Below are 18,123 nucleotides of genomic sequence, written 5' to 3'. Positions count from 1 at the left end.
GAACTGAGATGGCTCTCTCTCCTGTTGACTTACCATAGCTGCTGGGAACCAGTTGGCAACTTTATCCTGGCCCCATGGCATACACCTATCTAGCGCCTATCCGTTTTGGCTATAGAATATTACAATGAAAGCCATCTGTCTCCGCTCTCACCTTCGCTAAGCACTGATTGCTTGCTAACTCCCTGAAGCCTAATTACTCACTACTGTGCCAGCACTCCTGGCTGATGTTTGTTTGCTCTGTCCCCTCGGACAGCCACCGAGTGAGACACGGCTGTTGTCAGTAAGCATTCCTCCAGGTACAGAGACGCTACTGTGACTCAAATACTGACAGCGCCATCTGCTTAGCTGTCCGTCCATGCTACCCCAAGCCTTTGAGGTCAGGCTCCCCCATTCAAGTCTGTACCCCTCTGCAGCAAGGCCTGGGCCCCTTCTGGCTTAGAGCTTTGTACAGAGCCAAGAAATACCTGAGAAATGAGTGTTGTGTTGCAGTTGCTTTGAGTACAGGGCCAGGGCTGTGCTTTTAATTGAAGTATCAAAAGAAGCAATGGGATCACAACCCAACAGTCGTATTTGCCAAGGGCAGAGCTCCCCTTCCTTCCTCTCAGCCACCAGTGGACTCCTATTCCTTTCCCAAGGAGGATATTCACAGCTTTCCCAAGAGAAACACTGAAAGAATCCAGCATGGTTATTTGTCTTCCTTTTCGGTGAAACGCCATGTTCCAATACCTCCTTAATAATGGACCACACTAAATACAAAAATCCCATCTTCAGTATGCTACTCCAGTGTGGAATCCCAGGGCTAGATGGCTCCTACCCGAGGCAGCACATGGCAGTGCTTAATCATTTCCATTTTTAACCCAGGCAGGAACACTCTCAGAGTTCATCAGGAAGCCGAGAGGGAGCTCTCTGGATTGCAGGAGGCCCGAGAGCAGCAAGAGTGGAGGTCAGGGACAGAGAACCTGCAAGTCAGGGGCAGCAGATGGCCCAGCAGGCAGGGGGCTTGCAGCAGATGGCCCCAATAGTTTCGATAAAGGGGAATACTGGGTTTTGATGAAAACAAATCAGTATTAGAAACCAGAAACATACCAAGAAACAATCTGATGTTTGTTGGTGCCAGGGATGGGCACACCTCATTTCTCAGAAGGGCATCCAGCGGGGACAGGCGCACTTCCCTGATTTGTCTTTTCCTACCCCACTTACTAAAACTGTGGCTGAGGATAGGGCTCACAGTCCAACACCCTCCCCTGGCTCCTTTTTAAAGACAGGCTTTCATAGAGGCCAGGCTAGCTTTGAACTGGCTATAGAGCCAAGCATGACCTTGAATTGCTGTTCCTCCTGCCTCCACCTGGTGAATGCTGAAGTTACAGGCATGTGCCATCACACTCAGTCTTATGCAACTCCAGAGATGGAACCCAGAGCCTCATGCGTGCTAGGAAAATACTCTACCAACTTAGCCACATTCCCAGCCCACACTTTATAAGCTGCTTCCACCACAAGGGACTTTTAAGGCAGCCAAATCATTTGGTATGCATCAGTAATGGTGGACACTCATCTATCAGAACCCACAGGAGCGAGGACAGAGTGGCTGCTGAAGTTACTTGCAGGCTTTGGTTAATGACTATTAATTTATGTGTGCAATCATAACATCCTAAGGCTAGGTGTAAACTGCTATAGGGCCAGTACCAGGGAAGTGGATCTCTATTTTTTTTTTTTTTGGCTTGTTTAATTTTTCTATAAAGCTAAAACTTCTCTAGAAAAATAATTATTGAGTATATTCTCTCCTCCCCCTGCCCTCTGCTTTTTGTTCCCTGAGTGGTGCTGGTTTTCTCATCTGCAGAACAAGAGCATCCATAGCCCCTATGTAAAGAGTTCTTAGAAGAAGCAACTCAGAGTGTACTCAGAATGTGCCCAACACGTGGTGCCCTAGGGCATCACTACCATGTGCTAGTTACCACTTAAGAACTTCATCTGTCAAGTGGCTCAAGTCTCATAGCAGCCTGGTAAAGTGGGTAGGAACTTCTATTATCCTCATTACAAAAGGGAAAACTTGAAACTTAGAGATTACATAACTTGTTCAAGGTCACATCGCTGGTAAGAAGTAAGCTGGGACTCAAACTCCAGTGTCTGCTTTTACTATACAAACCACCATCTCCAAGATGGGCAGACACAAGCCTTTTCTGGCTCCTGGAAATCTTCATACCTATCCCAGCATACGTCATTTTGTTCACAGGTGAGAGAGGCAGAGAGCCCAAATGCCAACAGGCAGAGTCTTGGTACTGCTGACATTAGAACCCAGACTTCTGCTTCCCAAAGCACTGGACCCACTTGACTCCACATCACCTCCCCCCAAGCAGCAAAATGTGGGTGTATTGACGACAGTACTGTCCCCCTCTGCCTCCACTGTGATCAGGCTGGTGGTGGCTCTGCCACAACACTGTCCTTGTAGCCTGTACCCGGCACCTCCCCACTGATCCTGATACACTTTTTGCAGTTCAGTTCTCCTCCTCCTCTTTATTTCTCATGCTTTTGGCACCTCTGCTTCCTGCATCTGCAAGACCTGTTGCTGGAGAGCCTGTCCAACGACGTCATCTATTCCTGGTCCAGCTACAGTACCAGCTCCTGTTGTCCTGCCCCTCCCATCCTTACCCCTTCTGCCATAGACTTTTCTTCACATCTGCCTTCACCTCCATTCGCTACAGAAAAAAAAAAAAAAAAAGGCAAGGGCAGAGTCACAAAAGCAAGTGGACCACAAAGCATCCTCCATTCAAACCCTGCATCAGTTTTGCTCCCCTGAAACGCTACAAGGCCTGTCATCTTCAGTCTCTCTCAAGCTGGCCATCAGCCTGCTCCTCCCAGCCTTCCCCCCCCAAGGACACACAGCCAGTAGGTATTTCAGAATGCACATTCAAAAGAGGAAAGCCCAACACAACACAGCAAACTCCACAGGAGGGCTGAACCCCCAAGCAGCAAAGGTGGTGGTGGTGGGAGGGAGGGCAAACGAAGAACCTCCTCTCTCCTTCACCTTCCTTCTAAAGATGCAGGATACAGGAAACCCAAACTACAGGGCTACAGAGCTGAGAATGAGGCGCTCACTCAATCTCAGATCAGGTTGGGTGGGGAAGGCACAGGGGGAGCCTTGCTCCGTCCAGTTTAGAAGGAAAAAACCAAGTAGGAGGTAAACATTTTTCTATATAAAAATGTTCTAGTAAACTATTCTCAGAATTTGAAATCCTCCAAACATAAGACACAGCAAACTAAGAAATGCTTGTTCCCACAAGACAAGAGTAAATGTTTGGTGATGCATGTGGTTCACTCATCTTTATCAAGCTCCGTCAACAAAATGGCTTCCCAGGGCTTGTGATAGCCTATCTCTGTCTCATCCCCAGAGTGAGCAGGTGAAAAACCAAGCATCTAACAGTCCTATAACACAGGTCAGAGGGTGTTTTACATGCCAAACACCATCTTAAGGGCTGATAAGTGGTAATGTGCACAATCCTAGCCAGCCTGTAACGCAGACGTAATTATTACTCCTGCATCCCGTGCTCCAGATAGGAAAGCTGAATCGCATGCTGTGGTTTTGGAGAGCAAACTAGGCTTTTGTGGTGTGTGCTCACTAGAGCAGTGAGCGATGTAACAATGGGCAGAATGGAGACTTGTGAGGGGCTGAAACAAGACAGCCAGTGGTTACGGGTCTAGTTAGGACTGGGTAGCCAGGGACAACCTTTGGATGTGGCAGTGATGAGCAGAAACCCATGTGAGATAAGGACAGAGAAGTCACGATGCCCAGAAGCCCTTAAAAGTTGCACCTGTCACTGGTCCTGATTTCCAGTTCAGGGCTGGGCCTTGGCATCTGCATTCCCCAGGAAGTGTCTCTTTCTGCAGTCCAGGGTTGAGAAGAACCATCCTTAAGCAGTCTAGGGCTACCATCAAGAGAGGCCTGGAAATTCATTGGTTCCTTCTATAAACGGAATGGCTCCATGGTCCCAGTCCTTACGGTGAAGCCCTCTATTTGACAGTATTTGGAGGTGATGCCGTTGGGTATATGGGGTGGAAATTGGGGTTAAATGAGACCATGATGGTGGGGTTCCTATGATGGGATTAGCACGATTATATGAAGGAGGAAGATAAGGGGCAGAAGGAAAAGGGGAGAAAGAGAAGGGAGATGGGGGAGAAGGAGGAAGCGGGAGAGAAGGGAGCTTAATCATTTTTTCTCAGTACCATAGGAGCATGCAGCAAAAAGACAGCTCTAAGGCAGGCAGTGAGCCCTCACCAGACGCCAGGGAAACCAGCAACTTGGTCTCCAGAGTGGTGAGAAAGCATCTGGTTAGCCACCCAGCCTGGGGTATTTTGTTAGAGAAGCCAGAAGTAGTAACTACAGGACTCAAGGTCTCCGTCACTCATTACTACTCCACAGAGCATGTACACACTCAGCCCCCCGCCTGCTGTAATGCTGGCTCTGTGCAGACCAGAGTCCTCAACCTCTGGGTCATGACCCTTTTGGAGGTCAAATGGCCCTTTCACAAGGGTCACTAAAACCATTGGAAAACATAGATATTTACATTATGACTCATAACAGTAGCAAAATTATAGTTATGAAGGAGCAACAAAAATAATTTTATGGTTGGGGGTCACCAACACATGAGAAACTGTATTAAAGGGTCGCAACATTAGGAAGGGTGAGAACCATTGGTACAGATGGTGGAAAAAAATATCTAAGGCCTGGAGGCCAAATTATGCCTTCAAATTTCCGAGGGAAAAATATGAATTTTCTATAGATATCATTGGGCATGATGAAGTAGTTATTTTTATTTCCCTATGTGAAAAACAGGTAAACAAATATTTAGGAAAATTACTATGTTAAACCAAGTCTAACTTTTTATTAAACATTCCTATGTGACTTTTCAGTGCTGGGACAATCAAAGGCAGAGCCTTGTGTATGACAGGTAAATGCTCTACCACTCAGCCATGCCTCCAATCTAACATTCAAACACTGATCAAGCATCTACCTGCAAGTGTCCAGCAGCACTCTAGGACATGCTCACTGGCATCTGGTGTACACATGACTCACAGTGTACATGGTGTACACTGAGGACCTTGTTAGAATGTGTATTCTGATTTGGTAGGATGGAGGGTGAGATGGTATTCCTAGCAGGCTCTTGGTGATACCCCTACCATGAATCTCTAGGCCCCAGCCTTGGCAGCACCAACTCTGAGTTCCTCTTGGAAACACCAATCACACTCTTAGATGGACTCTGTCACACTCCTGAACTTCTAACCTGGAACCCCAGCCCACCTTTATCAGAGCAGCAGCCCAGGATGAGAGCCTTGGGTGAGCATCTACCTGCTCCCCAGGTGTCCAGCCATGCTGACCAATAAGTGCTCAGCCACAGCACCCCCTAGGTGCCCAGGCATACAGCCTCTCAGGTTCCCAGTGACACCAACTCAAGAGCACATCCACACTGACTCCCAGGTGGAACTTGGAGAAGTAGCTTTGTTTGCTCACTCTAGATGTTTAGCTTGTGACAGAGGCCCAAGACAATCCAGAGCCCAATACTCATGTGGCCCAAATAGTTGACTTAGAGTTATCATATAGTCAGGAGAACATGTCTCAGGGTTCAGATACACTCTTTGCAACATTCGGAGCCTGCAAGGACATTAGAGTAGCCTTTTGGTGACCATCTTCCCATGCTAGAACACAAATGAGTCCAGAGACTAGGGGAAGATGAGTTATAGATACCTTCTAACCTCTGACCCCACTCCAGTTACCAAGTTTTGCCTTGCTTGCTAAACTCGGTTGGGAAGGTTTCTGCCATTGAACCAAAGGCCAGTCTCATCTATACCCAGAATCCCAGCAGGCCAGCTCTTCCTCCTGTGTGCTCCAAAAAGGAAGTATCTCCTGTAAGACTGACTGTAGGTCTCTGTGATCCTTCACTGTTACCTGGCTTTTTGGGGTCAAGATCCTGCCCACTCTACTTGGTTGTAAGCTACCTAATGGCTCTTGTAACCTGCTTAGACTCCACAGTCTGTGTCCACACGGGAGCTGGCATACAATAATAGCAAATGCTTGCTGAGATATAAAATAGAAAGAGGGGAGCTGGAAAGGAAGTTCCTGCCTGGGCTGGGAAGAGATGGGGGTGGGAGTGGGAAGAGCAGGGCACTTCAGGTGTTTTGAATGAGAATGGCACATACATTTGAATACTTGGTCCCCAGTTGGTAGAAGTATTTAGGGAGAATTAGGAGGTGTGGCTTTGTTGGAGGAGTTTGACATAGGCTAGACTTGAGGTTTCAGAAGATTTGTGCCATTACGTGTGTGTGTGTGTGTGTGTGTGTGTGTGTGTGTGTGTGTGTCCTCCTACTTGTGGATCAAAATGTGAGCTCTCGGTTGATCCTACTATCATGTCTTTGCTCCACCATTATGGACTCTTTGAAACTCTACCCTCAATTAAACACTTTTTTTTTTTTTATAAGTTGCCCTGGTCGTGGCATTTTATCAGAGCAATGGAAAAGTAAGAAAGACAGCACCAGAAGTCAGATAACCCAGAGATGAGATCTTTAGAAGCCACTAAACTGGCCTTTATGTGCCCATCTTTAAAAAATACCATGGAGCTGTATGAAGACTGCTCCAAATGTGTTTTCACTGCATCATCTCATTTACTGAGACCTTTCCATGTGCGAGGCCCCACTATGGATAGAGTCAGCATAAAGTATAATCAAAGTATTAATTATTGCTAAAGACATGGGTGGTTTCAAGCAGTTCCCTCTCCACAAGCCAAGGCTAGCCCTTCCTGTGAGATAGAACACACTGCTGGAAAGTCCATGCAATGCTTTTTTGACCAGACTGAAAATACAGGGACCATGATACAGCAGAAGAAAACTCTAGCATTAGAAGTGGGGCCCTGTCTCATTCAAGATGCCAATTCTAGAATGTCAGGTCCCTGGGATGACAGAAGGGTTCCAGTATTACTTGTCCCTGGCCTTACACATGTTAAGGATTGAGTAACCCCCTTGGCAGGAACCAGGGCAGTACCCAAACTAAGAAGAGTGTTGGGAATGTTAATGGAAGCATGGTACCACTGTCTACAGGGTCACCATGATGGGTGAGATGATTCAGGAATAGATGTCCAGGCTCGATGGAATTACAATGCTGCTCTGAAAGTCTTTACTATTCCTCCACATTCCAAAGTCCTTCTAGAAGGCCTCTGGGGAAAAAGAAGTTCGTGGTGTTGAACTATCTCGAAGCAAGAAAGCTTAGAGAAACGACAGAAGCCATCCTAAGCACATGGAGCCCAAGACTCAGTCTAGGCACACAGACCAGGATTCCAAAGCCAGCTTTAGTGCCATTGAGTTGTGTGACTTTGAGCAACTTATGTCTCTACCACAGACCTTTCCTAACCTAGAAAAGACACTGCCTTACTGAAGCCAACTTCAGAAGCCTGGCACTCCATATCCAAGCCCACTCCTTTGCTGGGGGTGGGGGAGTGCCATCTCCTACACACAGCCCTCTGTAGAGCTTCACTAGATTCTTCAACAACCCAGAACAGGCAAGCACTATTCAGTCTACTTTACAGGTTAGAAAACCCCCAAAATTATGTGCTTTACCCAGCAACTCAGTAGAAAACCCATCTACAACAAAATCTATTTCCTTCAGGGCTTTTGAATTCTTCACCCTACTGTATTCTTTCTCTTCAAGAGATTGGTCCAGAGCAAATGCCCTAGACCTGCTCCTTGAGAGGTCTGGGCAGCTTTCACATGCCTACTGCTGGCACGTTTACTCTCTACTCCCGAGAATCTTTGTGCTGTTTTAAGTACAAAGTACAAAGCCTGTCTGAAGCAGAAGAAACCAGATGTTACCTCTGGGAACCTACTACCCCAGATACCCCAGAAAAGAACATTAAAACTGCTTCCCAGGACAAGCAAAACACGACTACCTGAGGACTTCCATTAGAGAGGAAGGGCCCTGCAACCAACCTAGAGTTCTCCCTTTCAGTGGACTGGAGCACCCCCACCCTGGTAGGTCATCTCACAGATACCCACCACAAGCTATGGATTCACTGTCCCAAGGGGGTCATCAAATGCACACAGTGAGCCAAGTGGGGAACAAAGATGCCAGGGCAAAGTCAAAGAATCAAGAGAGCAGGGGAAATGCATTGCCTTTAGAACAAAAGATAACGTTTTTAGACTCTTGAGTGTGACCTTCGTAGTTGCTGGATAAGGAAAGCTCTTGTGTGGCTTAGCAGCGTGGCTCACGAATGTCTATAGGTTTCATCTCAACACCATGCAGCTCCCCTTTCTCACTCAGGTTCCTGAGATGGTCTTTCCCAGCATTAGCTGGGTCTGTCTACATAAGCATCAAATCCAGGCTGGGTTAAATGCCTGCGGGAGAGAGGAGACTACATCTTACCGGGATCTGTGCAGTTCTTGGCCGGCGGAGTCCCATTTATCGGTGCCATCAACTTTCTGTTGCGCCACGTGTCTGGCAGAGCATGTTTGCTGGCAGAAGCTGTTTTGTGGCCTGGATTGGAAAATAAAAAGTCACAGATACCATCAGGTCAACGCGATTCTTGAGTTCTCAAAAATTACCTTACACCTGTCCACATATCTAGGTCAGCCACAGCCATGGGCTATTTATTTTTATTTTTTAATTATATGTATTTGTTTGTATGGGGGGGGGGGAGTAAGTGCACATGAGTTCGGGTGTCCACAGAGGCCAGAGAAGTCAGATATGCCTGTAGCTGGAGTTACAGGTAGTTGTGAGCCGCCTCACTGGGGGTGCTGGGAATCAGCCTCAGGTCTTCAGGAAGTGCAGTACATGCTCTCAACCACTGAGCCATCTCTCCAGCCTCAGATGTGGCTGTTTAGAGCCACCTGTAGGGAGTGATTAGGGGATTGCCAGTATGCTATCACCTGATTACCTGTAGTATTCTGTTTCCTGAATCTAATCCATTGTTTCTAGTTTCACATGGGTCTTTGTGTGATCTGACCTTGGACAAGACGGAGCTGATCTCAGCTCCCTCCATCCACCCCCACCCAAACAAAGGATTTCATTAGGAGCATTAAATACTTTTTCAGTAAATTTGCTAAAGGTGGTTCCTATGACTGGATGGTTAAATTTGTGAGCTCAGCCAGTTGATGGTAGGCAGCCAGGTGTGCATACACATCACCTGGGGATCTGGTCAAAATACAACTCTGATTCGGTGGGTTCAGGGTGGAGATTAAGAGTCTGTAATATCAAGCTCCCAGGTCATCATGCTGTGGTCCAGGGGCCACACAGAGCCATATCAGAGAAGGCATGGATGCCTCTGAGCAGAGATAGTTAAATACCCAAAGCTAACTCCTGATCTAGCAAATAAAAATAGCTACGGCTTCAGACTGTACCCTAAGTATCCATTTACCTTATCCGGATGTCCACTGTTTCAGCTGGATAGCAATGCCTCCTCTAGAATGCCTACACCTCACAGCCTAGACATTTTGTTATTTCTTGTGTTTAATTGTCCAATTGCAAATCATTGGGTATTGAGGTGTTAAAAATAAACTTTCTTTAGCCACCCTTTAGCCATCTATTTCCAAATCACAGTTTGGGTGTTGAAAGATAATGGTGTCTTTTTTTTTTTTTTTTTTTTAAGTTTAATCGGGTTTCACTTGCTCGTCTGTCTCTTCACTGCACAGGTCCCTAAATGGTCCCAAGACGTTATGTTAATGGGCTTTCTAACCACTCCAAAAAAAGTGCCCTCCCTCCACTGTGCCTCTGCCTTGGTGGCTAAGTTGGGAACACTCATTTTATTTACATGGAGGGAACCCCAAAAGGTTCCCAGCACTCAGTTCTGAAATATCTAGGCAGTAAATGTCCTTTAAAGACTAAGCAGGAGCCCCAATGCACCCGAACTAAATATTTCATAAGTTTCTTCTCTTCCCTACTCTGCCTGAAATTTGCAGATCTTAACAGACTCCCAGGTCGCCTTCTGCTTGGAGGAGTGTAGATCAGGGTTCTGCACAGCAGTCCTCCCTTTCGGTGGGATTTAAGCGGAGTTGAGAGAAGCGATGCCGGAGCATGGCAGCAATCTCCCACGGGGACTGCCTCTCTCTGTTTAGGATTCGGGAGGACGCGTCAGGAAACCCAGGCTACCCATGTGGATCACAGCAGGAGCGAGGAGAGAGCTGAGACCAAGCCTGAGAATCTGAGTCTCTGGGGGGGGGCAGAGCACAACCTTTATATCTATGCAGACAGGAAAGTGGACTGCTCAGCTTCACACACCCTAAAGCGGGAGAATCTACCCCTGGGCCGCCCTGAGTTGCCCATTGCCCATACACTCCAAGAAGAGATGGTGTAGGCTTCAGTCTGAGCAACACACACCTACAGCCGGGTCCCGAACCCCAGGGAGCTTGAGCAGCTTAGCGGAACCGGTGCCACAGTCCAATGCGTGTCTCAGACCTGCTGGGTGAGCACTACCCCGCACCCCGGGCGGGGAGGGGAAACCCTGGGGACCAATCTGACTGGGAAGGAGCTGGAGCTGTCCTGAGGCTTTCCAGCTCAGGGCCCCCAACTCCCGGGGTGAAGAACATCCTTCCCCGCACCTACCCAAGCTTCCGAAGAGGCTGCACGCACAGCACACCAGAGCCAGCACAGCGCACAAGAAGCCAACTTGCTGCGGCAGCATCTCTCGCCTCCTGCGAACTTTGCGCGGCCGGAGGGGTCCGCGGAGCGCCATCTCTTTGCGCCCGGCGTCCCTGGGAGAAGATCCCGAGTTTGAAGGGTCAGAGCGCTGTCGGTGGTCCAGCCGCGCTGGGGGGGCTGCAGCGGGGCGATGAGCTCAGAAGCAAGTGGTTCCAGGCGATAGCGTCATGGTCCGCGAGCAAGGCAGGCGCGGGAAGCTCGGATGAGGATACCGGAGGAGGGGGCGCACTGCACCGCCGGAGCTCAGAGTTCCACGCAGGGCGTGCGCGCTACGCGCACCATGACTCCGAGGCGAGGAGACGATGCCTGCACGGTGGCGCTGGCGGCCTTGGCTGGTAGGTTTGGCGCAGTCCGGGCGCTTGGAGTCACTACCTGCCTACTGCCCCTCTGCGCGCTCGAGCCCGCCGGGAGCGATCAGAGCTTGGCGAGCGCCCCCGCGCCCTGCGCCGCCGCGCCCACTCGCAGCATCCTCCTCGTCCAAGTTTAGTCGCGGCCGCCCCGGCTGCCCGCCCGCGAGGCTCCACTGCTTCTCTGAAGGCAGAGCCCGGGCAGCCGAGTGCGTGCAGGCAAACGGCGCGCTACACACGCGGGACTCGACACCGTCTGGCCAGCGGCAGCAGCTTGGGCCCTCCCGCGGGTGAACTGTCCCCGGGAACTTTCTCTCTGGCTCTTCAGCGGCCGGCGCCTGCGTCTGCGAGGCCGTGGCGCCTCCCGCAAGCTGCTCTCGCCTCCCTACTCCTCCCCTCCCGCCCGCCTGCCTCTCACCCTCCCTCCCCTGCACGTGTACACCTCCCCTAGAGCGCTCTCCCCTGGCGGTTCTCTCTTCCCCCGGGGAAGGCCCAAGCGCTGACCAATATAATCCCCTTTCCTTGACCCCCCCTTTTCTCTCCCTCTGACCCTGGGGAGCCGAAATGAGTCCTCAGCATCTGTGGTTGCTATAAGGAGGAACAGGTTACGGCATCGCCAGGGACTCTCAAAGCCAGGGTTTCTATAGCGCTCTCGCTCGGGTCCCGGCTCCCCACGAGCCCCCCCCCGAGCGACCCAGGCGGTCACCACTACCACCCTAGGTCGCCACTGCACAAGCAGCTTAATTGCTCGCTCAGCGCTAACAAACAGGCTTGCACCAAGCCAACCGACGCCCGCCGGGACCGGTTTCTGCAGGGCTCTCTGGGCTAACTAGGGACCTGTGTAGCGGGGGCGCAACACCGACCTACGAAACGCTGGTAATCTGGCAAAGGGAGAAACCCCGCAATTCTGCGGCTCCACCCCCAACAGTTGCGAGCTTTTGATGTTTTGCAGCCTTACAGCTTCGCAGGACTTTCTGGTTTGGGTTTATTTGCCCACCTCTCTTCCTCTGGCTCTCTAATATAAACTGCGTTTAAAATGTGACGGGAGCAAGGAAGATATCCTCCAGGTGCAGATAAAAGGGGACCTTTATCGGGAAGGATCTCTAACTCAGACTTCTTCCCTGTCGGTTTTTATCCCGTGGTGATCTAGGGCCTACTAGGGGTTAAGTCTACTTAAAATCATGTTTGGATCAAAGCCAACTCTGTTTAATTAAATAAATACATGCCCACCATGTGTGGGCTCCATGCCAAGTGCCAGCCAGCCAAGAAACAAAACAAAACAATAACAACAAAAATGTGTATTAAGACCCAGTATCTGCTTTCAAGGAACCCTGAATCAAAAGGGGCTGGTCCCTCAGATGCATGACTGCTAAGTGGGATTCTGGAAGTCAGTGTTTTGCATAGAGAGCCTGCATTCCCTTGCTGCTCATTAGGCCGCAGTGTGGTCCACAGCAGGCAAGGCATTGCCTGGGAGCTTAGGAGACTTGCAGGCAGCACAGCTCCACCCTAGACCTACGGAGCAACAATGTGAATTTTAAACCAGATCCCTGGAGACCTCGGTCACAGTCAAGTGTGAGGAGTTCCCTTCTGGGGACTGTCCCAAAACGCCTCCATCAGTTGGCCACCACTTGCAAGATTCCTTTGTACTTCATAGACAAGGTCATTTTACATTAGTTAGCCAAGCAAAGAGATACAGGAAAGAGGTAACTAGTAGCTGGGGCTGTGGTCTGGGAGGGAGGAGGAGGAAATCTCCGTTTTCAGTATCTTCGTTTCTACATTGTCTAATATGGTCAGGAGAATGGGTGAGTTTATTAACTATGGAAAAAAAAAACCAAAGTGAAAGGACAAAAAGCTGGCAGGCAGGTGAATAAATAGCAGAACATTACCAAATATGAGGTTTACAAACACCCAGCAGAAAGCGACCCAGGAAGTTGAGGCAGTCCGCTGCAGGTCTCAGTGGAGCTTTAGCTTCGTGGAAGAGCTTCCCACCGCTGAACTTCTGGCTCCTGGTTACCTCGGCAGGCTTTTTTTTTTTTTTTTTTTTAAATCATGGGGTAAACAATAGTAACATCTGTTGGAGTTGGAAAGGCTTTACCTTCTAGTTGCTCTCAAGGACACAATGTTTTTATTCTTGGACATTTTGCTTTTTTTTTTTTTAACCCCCTCCCAATCACAGAGTTGGAGGAGGGCAGCCCATCCCCAGACAAGGGATCTTGAGACACAAACATGATAGGGTCTGAAGCAGGGAATGACAGCCTCATTTCCAACTTCTCAGAGAACTCAAACAACATGGGATAATTTGCCAGTATAGCAGACATCACAAAGATACTAAAAGTGTGGACACAAAACTAATCCACAAGTGGAAAGCCCTAGAGGGTATGAAACAGAAAGAGCCAAAGTGGGCCTTGGGTAGAACCTTCCAGAATTCTGTCTGGTCTGTAGTGGTGTCTCACCATTGAGGCTCATCCTCCAGTTCCATACTAGCTACCAAGCGTGAACACTGGCTATTGAAAAGTTACTTTCCACAGATCTTCAGAATTTCCTCCTCATTGAGTAGACTAGACAAGGATGAATTCATCAATAATAAAGGGAAGAAGAAACTGTTAAGTATGCTTCTTGGGAAGCTGCTTGGCGATGGCCCTTGGTACCCAATTTAAGACAGAGGAAAGAGCTGACATGATAATACATCTATATCTGATATCCAAGACACATTCAGGTGACATTAGATAAAGCAACAATAGCAAAAACAAAAGCAAATAAACCCAGGGGCTTGTTTCTGAGATTTAATACTTGAAACTTGCATCCATGAAGGTTACACAGGGCTAATGAAAACCAAGTTTTGAGTCCGGGTCAGGTCAAAGGATTCATCAGTTTCCACCTGGAAACATTCAGCCAGCCATGGAGTAGAACACTTCTTCTCTTTGCCGTTTTTCAACTGCTCTCAGTTAATAGTTAGAATCCTTGGAATGATCTCACATGCACAAATGGATTCCTTTTATTTGACAGTTTAAAAAGCAATTCGTTTGAAATTGTACTCTTTTTTTTTTTTTTTTGGCTTCATTTAAATAGTGCCCATTACCAAATAGCCTCGGCAAGAGCGCTAATGACTCAGCTTGCAGAAGAGAGAATTGGATATTATGTACCTTTCAAATTCAAAGCATTCAGGAGCATTTCCTAAATCAGCTAGGCCACAGGCACAAATGGAAAGTACTTTCCTGGGTTTATCCTGAGCCCTGGCATCAATGCCACTGGACTCTGAGTGTTTCTTTTTGCAATTGTGCATTTGTGGTAGATGTCCACACAGCCAGACCGTTTCTTAGCTATCTGGACAGGGTGGCTCAGTCGGAGGGTGATGGGTACAGTGCTGTTTTTCCTTCAGAACCCTTTTCCATCACATAATAAATCTTCTTATTTCATTATTTGGGTTTTGAAAGTTTGCTAGAATGACCTCCTCTGTGACTTCTCTAGATTTATTTTGGAAGAGACATGCATGTGTGCACCAGGGTACATTGATAGGCCAGAGGTTCACACTGGTATCTTCTTCTGTTACTTTCCACTTGCTTTGTTTTTAGAGAGGGTTGAGATCTCACTGGACCTAGAGCTTACCACTTTGAGCTAGACTGATTGGTCACTGAGTGTCAGGGATCCAGCTGTCTCCTGCCCCTTCCTACCTCCAGCACTGGAGTTACAGCTGCATGCCACCACACCTGACTTTTACGTGGCTCATGGGTGCTGTGGATTTGAACTCAGACCTACATGCTTGTACAATAAGGACTTTATCCACTTAGCCACCCTCCCATCTTCCTCTGTGAGTCCTAATTCTTCCCCTGTAAGATGACTGATTTAGTCTGCCTTGGCCAGTGGTTCTTAAACTTTCTTGTGCCTTAGCATCCCCTGGAAAGTTTGTTAAAACCTACCCTGCTGAGCCGTACCCCGGTTTCTGCTTCAGTCATCCTGGGTGAGGCCTGAGTATTTGTATTTCTAGCACCTTTCTAAGTAAAACAAATGCTGCCTGTCCTGGGCTCACACTCAGAGAACTTAGGGGCCAGATTACACTATATGAATAAGGACAAATAAGGCAAACAACCAAAGTTGCTTTTTAGCTCATGCTGTTTGTCCATGAAGGGCAGTGTATCAAGAGGTAGGGCCACACAGGTGCCGGGGAGCAGCTACAGCAGCAAAGATTGCTGCCTGTCTGTGCCAAAAGGAAAAAGGGACCTGCAGGCTCCTGTGCTGGCTACAGCTGTTATACCCTGGAGGTGGCCTCTTGACCACTTTCTGGCCTGGTCTCACTAAGCTGAGGGGAGCTGCAGGACTCCAGCTCTGCAGAAAACCGTCCAGTGACATCTGCGTCAGGGTAGACCTTCCCCTGCTCCTTGCCTTCTGAGACTTCCTGCCTGCCCTTTCTCCTCCTGCTGAAGTTGGTCCCACTTTGTTCCAAAGGCCCCAGTATACATCTCTACTGTAGCATGTCTGTCACAGTCTCCTCCTGGTGAGTGAGGGACTCCGTCCAGGGCTTGCTATCTTATCTGCAGTGTGTGGTGCCCAGCCCACGAGGTGCTTAATAAAGCTCTTACAGAACAGGAAAACATAGTTGTGACTATGCACAGGGGAGATAAAGAGTGTTTCCCTGTCAGCCACCGTCACTTCAGCTCCAGCCCAGATTTCTACCTACCTTCACAGTCAAGGTCATCGGGGACTTGTGGCTCCATCTCAGTGCACTTGGACACTCCTGCTTGGCCCCTTCTTACAATAGTCACACCATTAACTTACTTGACAGTGCTGCTTCCCGTAAATGAAGATATGCAGTTGTTAAGTACATTGTAAACTTGCCCCTCAGGTTCTTGTGATTTCAGTGCAGAAGTAACCAATACCTGTGTTTGCTGGACACCTAATAGCAGAGTACTTTACACTTATATATCTTTCCACACCATATGCTACACAGAATATATAACCAAAAGGATTGACAGACCACAGCAATTAGTTCAACACCAGAGTGCCAAAGAAAACATGCAGTCAGATCAGGATAGTAGTGCAAACACACACACACACACACACACACACACACACACACACACACAGAGAGAGAGAGAGAGAGAGACAGAGACAGAGAGAGAGAGAGAGAGAATCATAAAAACGTAAAACAAATGGAAGGCAAGGACTAAGATGTCTTCTGGCCTCCACATGCATACCATAGCATTCATGCACCTAAACTCACACACACAAACACATATATCACACACAACAGGAAAATGACAATACAATACTCGTTTAAGAGCAGCCGGGTTTGGAAGTCCAGGCTCCTCATTGCCACTCAGGGCTCCTAGTCTCTTCTACATTGTGGCTCTGCCATCCTCTTGGACATTTCATCTACAGGATCATAGCTAACTCATCACCACACCTGGGTTGTGTCAATAGGTGTGGAGGAGAACAGGACAGAGGAATACCCACTGTCATAAATCCCAGACATCTCTCATATTCCTCTGGTGGACACTTGGTCACATGACCATGCTTATCAAAGGAAGACTGGAAAAAGTCTAACTGAGCAGCTTGGCACAGGGAGACTTCTGCTAAGTGGCCCATCACCCACCTCCACTCAAGATAGGGAATTATGATCAAATGACATGTCCAGACTTGAGCTTCCAACCTCAGATGACCCTCCACTCACTGGTCCTCTGCTCACCCTCTCCTGTCACCCAAGGCAGGGAGACGATCTCAGGCCCAGTGACAAGAGCTATTTGGCTCCAATTTAGACCCCCCCTCCCATAATGCTGTGTGACTGGCTGCTTCTTGCTTAGTACAAGCTGTGACATGGCACAAAAGCCAGATTTTCCTTTATAATCATCAGTACCCTGTACAGCCAAAAGCGAAGGAGGTTTGGGGGTTTGACCTTTAGCCAATACGCTCTCATGTTTTCACATTTCTTCATTTATTTGTTACAGTTTGAAAATCAAAAGCTTTGCCTCTCTGTCTGTCTGAAAGAGCCTAATTCATGGGTGAGAGGGTGATATTATGGTGGAGGATGAAGGCACAGAAAAGAGGGGCAGAGAGAATGTTTGGGGGGGCTTTACACCTGGGGCAAAGTCTGCATGTGGGAATTATTGGACAAAGTGAGGATACAGGAATGATGCAGCGCCACCTCAGAGCAGGCATTGGTTAGTGAGCCTCCAGAGCTAGTCCGGTGTGCTGAGTCTCCCCCGACCCCCTGTTTTGCAGGGACATGTGTCTATTCTGAGTTTTAATGAGGAAACATTTCCATTTTCCCCATTCTGGGGCCCCCAGGTGGGCATTCCTGCTCATTCCAACTCTGAGGATAGGCAAGCTAGGAAGGCAGGGGGTTGACAAAGCTCTGCAGACTGACACGGTGTATTTGGACGTGGGCTACTGCCTGGGTAACCCTAGCAGTTCCCTGTGGCATCTGGGCAGAAATACACTCCATTGTCCAGAGTGTGGGGGCAGTCAGCCCAGGCGGCCAGCTTGGGCAACCATCTGCAGAGAGCTCGCCAGGTACTAGGCCAGTACTTGCCAGACATCAAGCTTGTGTCCCCAGTTAGAGAACTGGAAGTACTTTGGTTGTTACCCAGTTAACATCAGAAACTAGGAACTCAGCGATCAGACAATTGCAACCAGGTTTGGTTCCTCAGGGACAGTGTCTCCATCCCATTAGACCTGGTACCTAACCCAGGGTGTTGCTATGGGAACTCCAGTTATCCCCCAATCTCACTGACTTAGCACTTTAAGAGTTTATTTCTCTCTCACATGAAGCCCAAACTGGGAGCACCACAGGTGGGCTAGTCTCCAACTGGTTGTTGAAACTTCTTTGTCCCTTTTATCCTGTAACTGTGCCATCTTTAATAATATGGCTTCCACGGGAAACGTGTTCATCTGGAGAAGACAGCAGTGGGGGAGAGTTGTAAAGAATCCCATGCAGGGCTGGAGAGATGGCTCAGAGGTTAAGAGCAGTGGCTGCTCTTCCAGAGGTCCTGAGTTCAATTCCCAGCAACCACATGGTGGCTCACAACCATCTGTAATGAGATCTGGTGTGAAGGTACACATGCAGGCAGAGCACTGTATACATAATAAATAAATAAATCTTAAAAAAAA

General features: G+C 48.5%; 1 protein-coding gene across 2 annotated transcripts in view; it reads right to left on the bottom strand.

Moving 5' to 3' along the window:
• Slc24a4 (solute carrier family 24 member 4) overlaps positions 1-11,395 on the bottom strand; it is a 138,914-nt gene extending 127,519 nt beyond the window's left edge. For both annotated transcript variants that reach the window (XM_036206186.1, XM_036206187.1), the window contains exons 1-2: positions 10,577-11,395; positions 8,402-8,512 (exon numbers count right to left, since the gene is read on the bottom strand). In XM_036206186.1, the coding sequence (XP_036062079.1) occupies positions 8,402-8,512; positions 10,577-10,706 (241 nt within the window). In that variant the 5' untranslated portion in view covers positions 10,707-11,395. The remainder of the gene's footprint in view (positions 1-8,401; positions 8,513-10,576) is intronic.
• Positions 11,396-18,123: the final 6,728 nt, after the last annotated feature.

This window comes from Onychomys torridus, chromosome 14 (genome assembly GCF_903995425.1).
Source record: "Onychomys torridus chromosome 14, mOncTor1.1, whole genome shotgun sequence".
NCBI classification, from domain to species: Eukaryota; Metazoa; Chordata; class Mammalia; order Rodentia; family Cricetidae; genus Onychomys; species Onychomys torridus.
The sequence above is the reverse complement of the archived record's forward strand: the minus strand, read 5'-3'. Positions and strand labels throughout refer to the sequence as shown.